Raw genomic sequence first — 13,313 nt, 5'->3', positions numbered from 1 at the left:
ACACTTAGAACTTGTACATCCTAAAAAATCAAGAATAAAATGTAAGACCCACCAAGTGAGATGCTGCACTGACAGACTATGTGCAGTATTTCAGTATAAAGATATAAAATTCGTTTTCCTTAGAGGCTATGAGATTTCTTTGGCACAGGTACAGTATGTCACAGTTTCTTTTGTTTTCCTTTGCTTTTTCTGAGAAAAGTGACTGAGGTTAAAGCTACATCAGGCAGCATTTTCCTCAATTCCAGCCTAAATTATGAATAAGGATGTGACAGAGAACAGCCATTTTTACAGGTTGTACCAGCTGTGATGTGACTAGACTGAAGAGTAAAAGTAGTAAGTAGTTAAGTTTAACATACTGTTTGGCCATCTAAAAGCAATACATTGAAAGTTATGTGATACTACACTGACTTCTTGTTTTTTCAGACAGCAACAAGTTTACACACATTACATACACAAAGTCTTAAAAAGCTTAGACATTTGTGAAGTTTTAATGGTGTCGCTTGGTTTAGTAATTCACTTGTTTAAAACTACTTAAGAAGTTAGTAGAAGTAAGAGCTGCTAGATACGGTCAAGTACAAAATCTATTACATGCACAGAAAGTGAAACCTGAAATACACAACAGTAAGCCAGTGCTCAACTGTGAGACTACTAGACCCACAGTTGATGTCACATAATATGATTTCTGCGTAATGGTTGTTGCAAACATTCAGTATTGCCTGATGCAGCTTTAATTTACATGTTGCACTGACTCTGAATCACTGAGTGATACTGGCTTTGATTTACTGTCAGAGCTCTGCCAAAATGAGAAGCATCCAGCTGTTTGATTTGTATCAACTTCTGTGTGTGCATGTTTGTAGAGTGGCTGCTCATATCTGATCGACTTCAGTAAACTTGAAATTCTTCAACAAAATGATCACTTGAAACATGGCAGATGTTTCCCCAGTACATCAATACACACTTTCAGCCATAATTGCTTCTGCCATAGACAATATGGAGAAGTTTGTTTGCTCTTGTGTTTCTCCTGAATCTCTACTTCCTCTGGTCCCACCCATCCCTATCTGAGAGCAGGGCCTCTCCTCAGAGACAGTATGTTATCTAGAAATATGAACAGGAAATACTCAAGCAGGCCAGTCTTTAACCCCCTCTGTCCCTCTCTGTTTTTGCTTTTCACACACACACTCACAGTGTTTGTATAATCTTTAAATATTTGAGCATATTTAATGTTGCTATAATGCTGTTGTTTGAGCATTTGATTATTCTTAGATGGCCAGTGTAATGATACATGTGTGCACTCAATCATGAACTCTCCCTACAGTCCCTCAAGTAGACGTTTACTGCATAATCATGTCCATGCCAATTCTGTTGAAACCTGAACGATTAGGCTGCTCTGTTGCTGCTCTGTTGTCTTTTCTAACTGAATCTTTTCCTCCAGTTTTCCTTTGCTACATTTCTAAAGAACCTTGAAGTGCTGGATCTATTCGGATGACCTCTGGGGACTCTTGTGTTTCATTTTACCCTCATGAAATATTTGAGCAACAGTATTATCAATCAGCGATCTGTGTTGCATCCCTAGCTCATCTGCTTCCTCTGATTGGTTATTGATTGTGTCTTTTCAGAGGGTGTGGGGCTCTAATCTGTATTTAAAAGCTTACATAATCTTTTATGCTGATGATTCATGTTTTGGGTCCTTTTCTTCCCTCTTCCATCTCCCCTGTCTAACCCCCTTCCTTCTGTGGTCCTGCCTGTCTTTCCTCTCTTTCCTTCCCTGTCTTTGGGTGTTTCTAGCGGTGGCCCCTGGGCCTGGTCTGGGCCCCGCTCCAATGTCCCAGTTTGGAACCATCTCGCGGCAGATTTCGCGGCACAACCCTTCCAACTCCTCTGTCTCTATGGTTTCGGCCACGGGCACCTACCGCCGGGCACCGTCGGTCACTTCCCAGTTCTCCTTGCAGCAGCAGCAACAACTACAACAGCAGCAGCAGCAGCAACAGCAGCAGCAGCAGCAACAACAGCAACAACAGCAGCCTCATATTAATGGAGGCACTCCTGGCTTTGGTCAGAACTCAAGTAAGGCCCTTCTGTCTCCAATCCTAGCCTGTTTTATAGATCCTAAACTGTCACTGAAGCACAGAATTTCACATTCTTCCACATTATGCACAGTCACAAACAAAGCAAGCTAACCTTTCTAGCCACAGACCAATATTTCATATTTGCAGTTGACACTCTGCTTTCTGAAGGTCAAGCTTGCATTCTGGTCAGACTTATTGACTTTTTCCATAACTCTGAAAGTGCAAGTTAAGGCATTTTTATCTATCTGTGGGATGTCTTTAGTATTGATGCAGAATGCCTTGTCCTTGAATTCTACAGCAAATACAAAGCAGGCAATCAATGTCTGCTAACAATGCATCATAGTTGGTGGCATCATAAAATCTAGACTCCATTTACATGTGATCAGCATCTGGAGAGACTGTCTAGATGATGACATCGGATTCATAGGCTTTTGCGTTCACACCAGCTGTTTATTCACCCTGTCTCGATTCAGCCTGCATTGCAATCAAATCTCATTCTACATATTAGGTTGCCAGGGCTGGCAGGCTTAAGTAACTTTTTTAAGACCTGCTAGCTACTGGCAGTATTTGCAGCTTGAGATAGCAGAGATTCAGAGTTTAGTGACTTTTTAACTTGTGGGAGGATTTTGTGTCTTAAGAATGTGGTCACGCTGTACAAATTACATTTACACCTGGTTGAGATCAGATCACAGTGTGAGCCAGTCCACCTCCAGATGTGGGTGATCACATTCGGATCACTTTGAGTTCATCTACACCATGCATTTTTCCTTGTCCAGATGGCCTCTTCAGATACAGACCACATGTTAATGGTAGCTGTAAATGTGGTTTCAGTGCCTCAGAGTTGATCAGTCCAAGTGTCCCTAACTTGACATTGATGAAATGATCTGAGAAAAGTCTGAAAAAAGAATACATTAAAATACATTAACAGGTCTACAGGGAGTTCAGCAGCCTCGCCTGGAATTTGGGTTGATAGACATTCAAGGCAAACAGTGCCCCCCTCTGGCCATTGTTATTACCTGAGCCATGAGTGGGAGCTGTCTGATTGACGGAAATCAAACATAATCCGCGGGTTTATCCTCTGGCCTCAGTGATCCCCAGATAGCATGTGAAATCTCATCAGTCACAGACGTCATTAAACTTTCAATCTTACCACATTTGTGTGTGATCTGTGGAGATGCTGCAGCTACAGACATTTGATTGAATTCATCTGTCAAGCATTATTTCAATAATTTGCGATTTTCTCTACAAAATGTTAAAAATATAAAGAATCTGTTACTCGACCAGTCAATTAAGTGGCTAAGCATTTCAGCACTCAGTCTGTCACTGCTGCACCTCACTTTGTCTCATTATATTAGATGTATAGAAGCTCACAATTCTTGCAGTGTTTCTTTAGTCTGTCAGTGTTGTGTTTGCTTGGTATTGGGTGTACTCTTAACTGTCTTCTGTACATACTTGGTGACTGATGGGCTTTCTGTTTGTTTTGTTTTTTTCCTTTCTCTGTTGCTCTTTTTCTGTCTTTTCTTTGCTGGCTTTCAGTGTCTATCGCTCCTCCTCCTCCCCCCATGCCCCAGCTGACTCCACAGATACCTCTGACTGGCTTTGTGGCCAGGATGCAGGAGAGCAGTAAGTGAAGAGGCTAAGACACACTTTCCTCCTTATCTGTGCCAACTGTTCCCATTTTCACATTACCCAGCATGCGTTTTGCTTGTTCGTCCTCTTCCCTCTGTCTGTTGATACCAATTACTACCAACCTCTTGGAACCACGTGTTATCATCTATCATCAATGTACTATCATATCAAGAATGTGCCTCACTTAAGTCTTCTCAGGATTTTATGTAACTCGAGTGCAGATTTATATGCTGTTTAGAGACAGATTTTTTAGAATCTAAAAACTACATTGAACACAGTTGTGTTATTGTTTCTTAGGAGCAAGGAGTGTGATACATAAAGATAACAAGGGAAAAATCTGGCTCGCCTAGGCTTATTAACACACTTCATGCAGGGATTTACTTTCATTCACCATGTCAGGACTCACTATGTTGTCAATGGGAAAGTTTTAGAGGTTCTGTAGGTTGTTTAAGCAGTCATTGGAGAGGTTCTACAATTGCTGGAGGTTTTAATAGCCATAAAGAAGGTTCTAGCGGTCCTGTAGGAGGTTATGGAGGTACTTTAAGAGGTCTCAGGATCATTTAGGATGTTTTAGTGGTTGATGCAAAGGTTCTAGTGGTCATTTGGGTTGTTCCAGAGGTTGTTTGAAAGGTTTAAGCCATTGAAGAGGTTTTACAGATGGTTTTAGGAGGTTTTAGTAGTCGCTAGAATAGCATAACTTGGCAGTAGGAGAGACTTTCTGAAATATGTGCAGGAGCAAAGTAATGAAGTTTTTTTGCCTCAAGGCTGTTATTGAGACTGCTACAGACTTTTTTTTATTTAGTTATTCAAATGATCTAGTCACTGGTTGAAGTTTGTTATTCATATGCTAAATGTACTTGAGGCACTGCAGAGATGAGCTGAGGTGAATAATAATGTTTAGGTTTAAAAAAAATGGCAAAGGTCATTGCAGGGCACCACTGGAGAAGACAGGACCCTCTACTGCCCCCTGCTGGTCAATTACGGTCAAATACCACAGTTTACCGTTTACAAACACAGTTTAGGTATTGAGTACATTATTTCTTGACAGAAAGCAACTTGAGATGTTGGTGGTGAACATTTACTAATGGATAAGGTTTAAGTTAATTATAGTGTTAGATAAGATATTAATTAAGACAAAAAAGTAAAGTCATCTACAGTGCCTATTTAAAGCTTTGCTCCCATTGCAGGAACTGTAATACAAACCTGTAATATACTAAATAGCATGATTCAGCATGTAAGATCAATTAAGTGTTTGCAAATAATGTGTAATTCCCTTTTTTCTGTATGTGCATGCCTGAATAGTTTCAGAGCCAGAACAAGAGGAACACGACCACTTAAGAGTCTTAAACATACAGTATATCATCATATTAAGTAATCCGTAGGAAGTCTTAACAGTGATGCAGCCTGCCTATGAATTTAATATTCAAAAATCTTCCATACACACTGTTCTGCATGTAATTTTGCATGATTCACCCGCTGCCCTCTCCATCATAGGCTCACGTTGACCAGTGATTCATGAACTTTTGAACCCAGCTTGGAAAATCCTTTCAGTTATCTCACTTTCTGTGTCTGTTCTACAGTTGCAGATACTCCTACTCCCCCTCCCCCTCCCCCTCCCGATGACATGCCCATGTTTGACGACTCTCCTCCCCCTCCACCGCCTCCTCCAGTGGACTACGAGGAGGAAGATGCTGCTGTCGTGCACTACGACGACCCCTACGCTGACGGAGACCCACAGTGGGCTCCCAAGAACTACATTGAGAAAGGTTTGCTCAAAAAAAGATGACAAAAACTAGTTTGTGCTTAGTTTTATTTAAGGCCCAGTTCAGACTACAGAAATTGAGCCCGACTGTGACACAGTGTTGGCACGGCCTATAAATTTCCAGAATGACAAACAAGCTTTGTAGTGTGACAAAATCAGGTGTCTGGGACGCCCGGTTTAAGTCATCTATCGGATGCTCTCCACTAATTTTGTACTGAACAAAAATCTCCTCCTCTGTTTTCAGTGGTGGCCATCTATGACTACACCAAGGACAAGGATGATGAGTTGAGTTTCATGGAGGGGGCAATCATTTATGTCATCAAGAAGAACGATGACGGCTGGTTCGAGGGCGTGTGCAACGGTGTCACTGGCCTGTTCCCTGGCAACTACGTGGAGTCCATCATGCACTACGCCGACTGAAGGGACCTTGCAGTAAGAGAAGTCTATTTATTCAGTCATATCATAATCCAGTGAGAGACTGACAAGCAGCAATTCTTGCCTCTCAAGACGCATAGACATAACTGTATGATCCCCTTTTGATATGACAGAATGTTCTTTCCCTAACTGATTGCAGATAAAATGAAAAGTAATATCTATTTAGTTTATTTTGGTGTTATATGGGCAGTTGGGGGACATTAATGGAATATGTAAAAATAAAAATTTAAAAGTTTCTAAAGAATTGGACTGCACGTGCTCACACAGGTTGAACTCAAAAATGATGATCACTCAGCTGAAGGATGTACATTTTGGCCTAAACAAAGATTTCAATCCTTTGTGAACAAGAGTATTAGGTTTTATGGAACAAATAGAAATATTAATGTCGTACGCACCTTCAGTTGAAGTGTTTGTACTGTCAGTTGTATATAACGTGAGCTGCAGCCACTTGGATTTCTGTAATGTAAATTCAGTGAATGTCAATTATATGATAGTTTATTAGTGGTGCCCTCCTCAACGCCATAAAGGCCCATTTATATGGAAAATAAACAGACGGCCTGTCAATAATTTACCAACTTATGTACTGTAAATGGTATTTCAAAGAAACAATTACTCCTGAAAATCAGTCTTGGCGTTAAAGCATGCAAAATTCTAAGAGATATAATGTAATCTTAAGTTTATTGCCATTAGGCTTCCATTATGTTGTAAGTGTATTCACCTGTTTTGTTTAAATTTTGTTCAACTGTTGAAATCACTGAACGTTTTAGACTCTTAAGTAAATTTCAGGCTTTCCCATGGTGTCACATTTTAAATGCAGAATTGTATTCGAACTTAAAACTCCTAAAAAGTTTGCTCTGGTGTGCATTTAGATCTGTTTGGAGCAAGGAAACACATTCCTTTTTTTGGCTTATTATCAGGCATTTTAAGATTATGTCACATCACTGTTGTTAATTCTAAACTAATCCACACAAAATCTGTACGATCCATTGGTAACTGGCAATAATGGACTTTTGGTTCTGATAGACAGCAGGTGGTGAATTGTCGTGCCTAACACTGCCATGCGACAATTCAGACATAGTAGACCAATAAACAACTCTAATACCTCCTCAGTCTTCTCAAAGCAACAATGACCTGCTCTGGGTTCAAGGACCATGTTGAATGCTTTGAACATGAAATCCTCTGGGCTGCACAGGTGTACATATTTAACTCAAGCCAATCAGCCAATCAATATTAGGTTTCACTCAGGTCTTGGAATCATCTTGATAACATTGTACTTTCTTTTTGTTAGCCCTCAAACATTCATCTAAGTTTCAAATGCAAGGTTAACCTGCAGTGTTCACCATTTTCCATTTCAGGATACTGCAGCTAATGCCTTGATGTTTCGCCCATTTGCTTTAGCATTTCCAATAAGAAAAAAAAGCGTGTTCCGGCTCAATTTCGTGGGTAGAAATACTGAAATCTATCTCTCCGTCTGCCCTTCATTTGTACATATGAAATGTTGATTGAAAAATTAATGTACAGTCTTTTATAATAAACAATTCTATGTACAACATGCGTGTGGTTATTTGGGGGAAAACAAAAACAGAGCGAAAACTTGGCTTAAATAAAAAAGCTAAATGGTTTATTGAACACACACAGTCATTGTAGATGTTAAGGCCTTGGTTGTTACAGGGCACTTTGTTTTACAGAAGTAACCTCATAACATTTCACAGGTCAAAAAGACAAGACTGTTTGGCCTTTTGAGGTGTGGACGGATCTCAAAGGACATTAACACAGATCCTGACGAACACACCGATGACAGTTATGCATTTTCATTTGGAATTACACAGATTGTGACAACAGCTCCACAGCTCAGAACTAGCTTGTAACAAACTGTACTCACTCAATCTGCTAGTCTGAGGCGTGGGAGGCAGTTGTAGATACAGTACTGTATGCAGTGAAGGTTTGGGTTGTGGCTTAACTTAAGATAATAATTCATGTCCAAATTATCAATGTGATTTCATCTGGGAAATCACAAGGATGTTCAGTAAAAACCAAGTGTATTTATATGTCAATGCAGGACTAAGCCACTCACCCTTGTGTGTATATTTTAGGAGTTTTAGAAGAGGACCACGAAACAACAGGTTATCAGTTCAGAGAGACCCCTTTGTGCTGTTTTGATCCCTTGATTCTGATTAAGTGTTCTGACAAACCAGCCTGCCATTTGAATTTAGACTTGGCACTAAAACCAGCACTAGGGGTCCTTCTGAACCAAACTCCCATCGCTTCTCTCACCGTCTTTGTTTTGACCCGTCCTGCACAGACGCACGGGCAGTCAAGGTGAGTTGCACTTTTCCGCAGGTAGCTGCCTGAAGTGAAGCCCCGGCAGAGGGAGGTTCATTTGTCTCTGGTGAGCACCATCTCAGTGAGCCTGATGAGGGCGTCTCTCTCTGGGGACGGCCTGAGCATGCTGATCTGTCTGATGGCTTCTTGACCATAGCGCTGGGCCAGGTAGTTGGTCTGCTGCACACCATCACTCTAAAACAAGAAGAAGAGGGGATGATCACATTTTAGTCTTTATTTTAAAATGTTAATGTTGTAACAAACCCTCATCTTAAATATTAATTCATGTCAAAATTACAATGCAGTATATCTTACATAGGAAGGATATCTCAGCAAAAATCTAAGATTTTGTGACTCAGAACTTTGTTCTTTTTTCTTTCTTCTTCCATTAATCATCTCAGAACTCAGATTTATCTGGGGTTCAGTATATAAACTAGCTCCGCCTCCAGCAGCTACAAAATATTACTTAAACTTTAATACTTGTTACTTTTACTCAGTATGCTTTTTCATGCAGCTTGTTTGCTTGTACTTGAGCATTTTTTTTATTGCTGTATTGATACCTTTACTTAGGTAAAGAATACTTCTTCCTGCAAATCTCAAATTTTTTTTAAACATATTATTGGTCTTACCTGCAAAACATACTGCCAGGCTCGATCCACATCTCCATTAGAGCTGAAACGTCTCATGATCATCGCATGAAGCTCTGGAAACTATAAAAACAAAAAAGTAATGAAGGTAAAGACTGACTGACAGTGATGCATGATATTTGTCCATGTGTGCTAGTTACATGATTCTGATTAATATGAAAACAGGAACATGTTTCTGTGTTAACTGATAAACGTTGGTCACCTGCTGACAAGCAAACAGGACCGGTCCAGTAGCCAAGCCCAGTTTGAGATCTGCGGCTGTGGGTTTCCCCAGCTGACTGGCTCCTGATGTGAAGTCCAAGACATCATCCACCAGCTATAGTACACAGACAAACTCATTATAACTCTAGCTACTGACATTCAGTTTGATTCTACACACCATTATGGATTAAAACTAAATGTGCTTCAACATCCTTTCAGTGTTAAGGAGTCTAAAGAAAGATTCAAACTGCAACCAGATCTGCTACAACATCAGAACATACCTGAAATGCGATGCCAACGTTCTTGCCATACTGGTAGGCTATTTCATGAACTTCAGGATCAGAATTTACCAGAATGGATACCTTAAAAAGAAAAGAGACAACAAAAAGCATATAAGTGTAGAAACTGAGGCTTCTCTCCATCTCTGTGCTATTTATGTGGAGACAGAACGTACATACTGCTTTACAACTGTTTGCAATAAGACTCGCTGTCTTCTTGAAGGTTTTCTCGAGGTAATGTTTGAATCTCTCATTCTCGTTCTCTTTGGAGCCCAGCTGCATGAATTCACCTGGATTGATTGGACCAAAATACACTGTATATAAACAGGCTCTTCCTACAACTTGCAACTTCTAATGTAAACAGTTCAGAAATTATTGAAAAAAAATCACAAACTGACAAAGAAAACTGAAATATCTAAGTGCTATACTGTACCTCGTACCAGGTCTTCTATCACCTGGGACAACACTTTCACCACAGTGTTGTTACCAATACGAGCCAAGGCCATGGAGGCTGCTGAGAGGATGAAATCTCCTGCCAAGATAGCCTGGAAAAGAGGACAAAAAAAATAAACAATAAATAAAACATTGGGCCTCGTGCAGGAACTGCTAGACAAACAACTTCCCTTATTTTTATTCATATTCATGGTTTGTTCTTATTTTGTTCCCATTGCCCACTGATTTCTGGGATTCATCAATGTTCTCTTATTTCTGCTCTTTTCTTAGATAAGAGGAAATTTTGGTCAAGACAGCTCTTACCAAGATAAGAAAAAAAAATCTTGTTTTTACAGTCCACAATTTGACCAAGAGCACTACTTTCGAAATGTGTCCCTCTGCTGACACAACACTTGCAACATCACAAGTGTTTTGCCATTGCTGGGCTTCTGATTTTCCTGTAACTCCAGTGCTGACACTCTGGAAAATCACTTTATTTTACTTTGTTTCAGTTTATTTAACAGTGTTTCTTCTTCTGCCTTTTTCTGGTGGCATCTCTACAAATCCAGGGCATGGGTCAGAGTATTTGCTGCACATGCCACAACACCATATAGTGTTTTATGCTAATAATCAGCCATGTGACTCCACTTCACAATCAAGTGGGATTTATCATTCAGCACACCAGGGTTCGGATGGTTAAGAACATGACGTGCACCTTGAGTTGAAATTAAAGGGAATGTTGCTGCATGACACCAAAGAGTCTTGCTTTTGAGCTGATTTTATTTCCCTTACCTTTCTTTCACCCCACACTTCGTTGATGGTTCTCTTTCCTCTGCGCTTATCTGATCCATCTATGACGTCATCGTGCACCAGGCTGGCAGTATGAATCATTTCTGAGATCATAGCTATAGCCCTCTGCCCCGGGAGCAAATCTCTACAGAGGACAAAGGAGAGTGGCAGATTGCAGGAAGTGAGACGAAATAAAACCCTGGATTATGATTCATATAACAATTAAAATTCTTCTTTTTCTTCTTATCACAAGGTGTGGTGCACCTTCAGTGTATCACAGGTCTCATGTGGGTGACTTGTACTGGTAAATGGTGAAAATAGAATATTTTGTTGGAGTGTAGACTCTTACCCTGCTCTGTTGCTGTGGATGTTGAGGGCCCGGGCCATCAGAACAACAATCATTGGTCGGATGGCCTTGCCCTTTGCCATCAAAGTAGTAGTCACACAGAGACTTCAGCTCTTCTTTAGATACAAACAGCTCCTGTGAAGCACAGTAATAAAATGTATGTCTTTTATCTTAATAAAGATAAACGTCTGCCAAACATCACATGACAGTCGAATGTCCTCTGTTCAGTTTTAACCAGTGCCTATTTGAAATGACAGCACATGGATGGCTCACCCTCTGTCTTGTATTGAACTGTGCTGTCTGGATTATTAACTAAGCCTAATGAAAATTCACAGTATTTTATATATTGAGACCAATAGCAAGTACAAAGGTTTTAAATTAACAGGGTACAAGATTCTGCACATATGCAATTTAGGGTTTTTCACTTATACAAAACTTTCTTTAATGTAAAACTAGACAAAAAAGACATATTCAGTAAATGCCCACTTGCACGTTTTCATTTGCTATCATAAACATTTGGCTAGTGTAACTGATATATAAAACCTTGATGGTGCTATTTCAAATATTTTGCTGAAATTTACCTTTTTGATGTCGTCATATAAACTTGTTAGGTCTTTCTGGGCTAATGTGAAGGGGTCCTTGAGCTTTGCATCACTGTGTATCGTTTTGCAGCAGCAAGAGTGTAGCGTGGGATACAGCAACCGTGACTTGTGTCTAAAGAGAAAGATACAAAAACATTAACTATGAAATACACAATCATACGTCAGAAGAATAAACGCTAAGATCAGTAAATACTCTAAGAAATAACAACATAACTCACCTGTTTAGAGATGAGGTAAAGTTTAAAGTTTTCGGGATTAACTGTGTTGACGATGATGGATGTCCCTGAAAGTCAAAATACAAAGGACAAAGACAAAAGGTAAATTCAGGCACATGCTGATAATGATATTAACATCTGACTGAGATCATGTCCTCTATTTTGTATTTATTTATTCATTGTTGTGAATTTGGTGATTCTACTAACTGTGGTGGCTCCACACATTATCCAACACATTACACGTTATTCAAGTCAGGGCTACATACTATCTTGCCCTTTGGTGAAAAAGCAGCATCTTGGAGAATAACATCTAATCTTGTTCTGTCCTTGAACACTGAGTAAGGCACCAGCAGTGTGTTGTCAGATTCTTCGATACTTTCAGCTTGATACAACATAAAATACATATTAAATCTGAAGAATACGGAAATTCTGTAAATTTCCATTACACACCTAGGGCTGAATTACCACAATCACAATATGTCCAAGTACCCATGAGCTGCAATTAAAGATAAAATGTGTCACAACATATATGAGGCATTGGAGTGTTCCAGACATGCCCTGGCCTACAAGTTATAAGGGAAATAACTGCAACGTGATTTCTTTTAAATATCATTCAGTCTTCTAATTAATTCCTGGAAACCTGAAGAATTGTTTACAGAGGGAACAACTGAGCAGTGGCCTGCTGTGATACAACATGAAAAATGTAGATAATTTAAGAAATATCTGAGATCCTGATTTTGGTTTCTACTTAAAATGTTTAGAGGCTGGTGGTTGTGCTTTGAGAGGACTTGTGTCCTTGGTGTTTCTAAAATCCTGGCTTCCTCAATACGATAATGGAGGTTTAACTGCTTTTAGCATTTTCTAAAATTAAGTGTTTTTAAGGCAAGTCTGGAATAGCACACGTGAGTCAATGTCAAATGAATGAATGAAAGTAGGGGTAAAAAAATCTAAATGAATGGGAACTTGATAAAACACTGCATAGGGTTTACCGGACAGCGGGCTAAGTTAAGTACAGAGCTTAGTGTTACTTCCTTGTATTGACAGGAGCAGGTCTTGACCTTTATGTGTGCAGTGTGAGTTGAACAAGCCAACACCCCTGCAACAAGTCACCATTCATTTCAGAAATTCTTGCAAAATGCAAGAAAGTCTTGCAAAAGACACGTGGTAGTTACGCTGTCAGGAAATGTAACAGGCACTGGAGTAACACACACATTAGCTGAATAAGACCACCATTCAATGAGACTGACTGCCAGCTCGGTGGCGTGTATGACCTTCCTGGATTTGACAGTACTCCCCTCCCGGTGTCCTGCAAAAGCCGCAAAACTCACCTCGTTCCCCGGCCTTGAGCTCGGGGACGCCCGCCCCAGAGAGGACGCCGAGAAAGACGCAGACCTGCCGTTATAATGCCACATGGTTTCCAATAAACTCGTACTTGTACAGTTTGTACTCCACCTCCGGCATTGCCTCCACCATGGGCCCGCCATCTTTCCCACAGCCACACGCTTCGTCAGGTTACATATCTTAACGGAACCGGAAAAGTGTAACCGGGGCGTCGGTTGATGACGCAACGCAACAAGGATGTAACGTTA

The 13,313-nt window shown here is 40.2% G+C and overlaps 2 protein-coding genes across 11 annotated transcripts in view; one reads left to right on the top strand and one right to left on the bottom strand.

Annotated features, from left to right (window-relative positions):
* abi1a (abl-interactor 1a) overlaps positions 1-7,442 on the top strand; it is a 46,630-nt gene extending 39,188 nt beyond the window's left edge. For 4 of the 10 annotated variants that reach the window (XM_018700766.2, XM_018700767.2, XM_018700762.2 and 1 more), the window contains 4 exons: positions 1,786-2,064; positions 3,603-3,689; positions 5,276-5,461; positions 5,702-7,442. In XM_018700766.2, coding sequence (XP_018556282.1) covers positions 1,786-2,064; positions 3,603-3,689; positions 5,276-5,461; positions 5,702-5,877 — 728 coding nt within the window. In that variant the 3' untranslated portion in view covers positions 5,878-7,442. The remainder of the gene's footprint in view (positions 1-1,785; positions 2,065-3,602; positions 3,690-5,275; positions 5,462-5,701) is intronic. The other 6 variants (XM_018700763.2, XM_018700768.2, XM_051066751.1 and 3 more) reach the window with 2 other exon arrangements.
* A 49-nt stretch (positions 7,443-7,491) lies between these two features.
* On the bottom strand, positions 7,492-13,220 carry pdss1 (prenyl (decaprenyl) diphosphate synthase, subunit 1). The gene is given in 12 exon segments (XM_018700770.2): positions 7,492-8,409; positions 8,844-8,924; positions 9,064-9,177; positions 9,344-9,424; positions 9,521-9,630; positions 9,774-9,885; positions 10,565-10,706; positions 10,911-10,984; positions 10,986-11,042; positions 11,489-11,621; positions 11,728-11,792; positions 13,053-13,220. Coding segments are annotated over 12 exon segments (1,266 nt in total). The 5' UTR covers positions 13,209-13,220; the 3' UTR covers positions 7,492-8,268.
* Between the last annotated feature and the right edge of the window lie 93 nt (positions 13,221-13,313).

This window comes from Lates calcarifer, linkage group LG24, assembly GCF_001640805.2.
Source record: "Lates calcarifer isolate ASB-BC8 linkage group LG24, TLL_Latcal_v3, whole genome shotgun sequence".
NCBI lineage: Eukaryota > Metazoa > Chordata > Actinopteri > Centropomidae > Lates > Lates calcarifer.
Note: the sequence above shows the minus strand (reverse complement) of the source record. Positions and strands in the feature narration are given on the sequence as shown.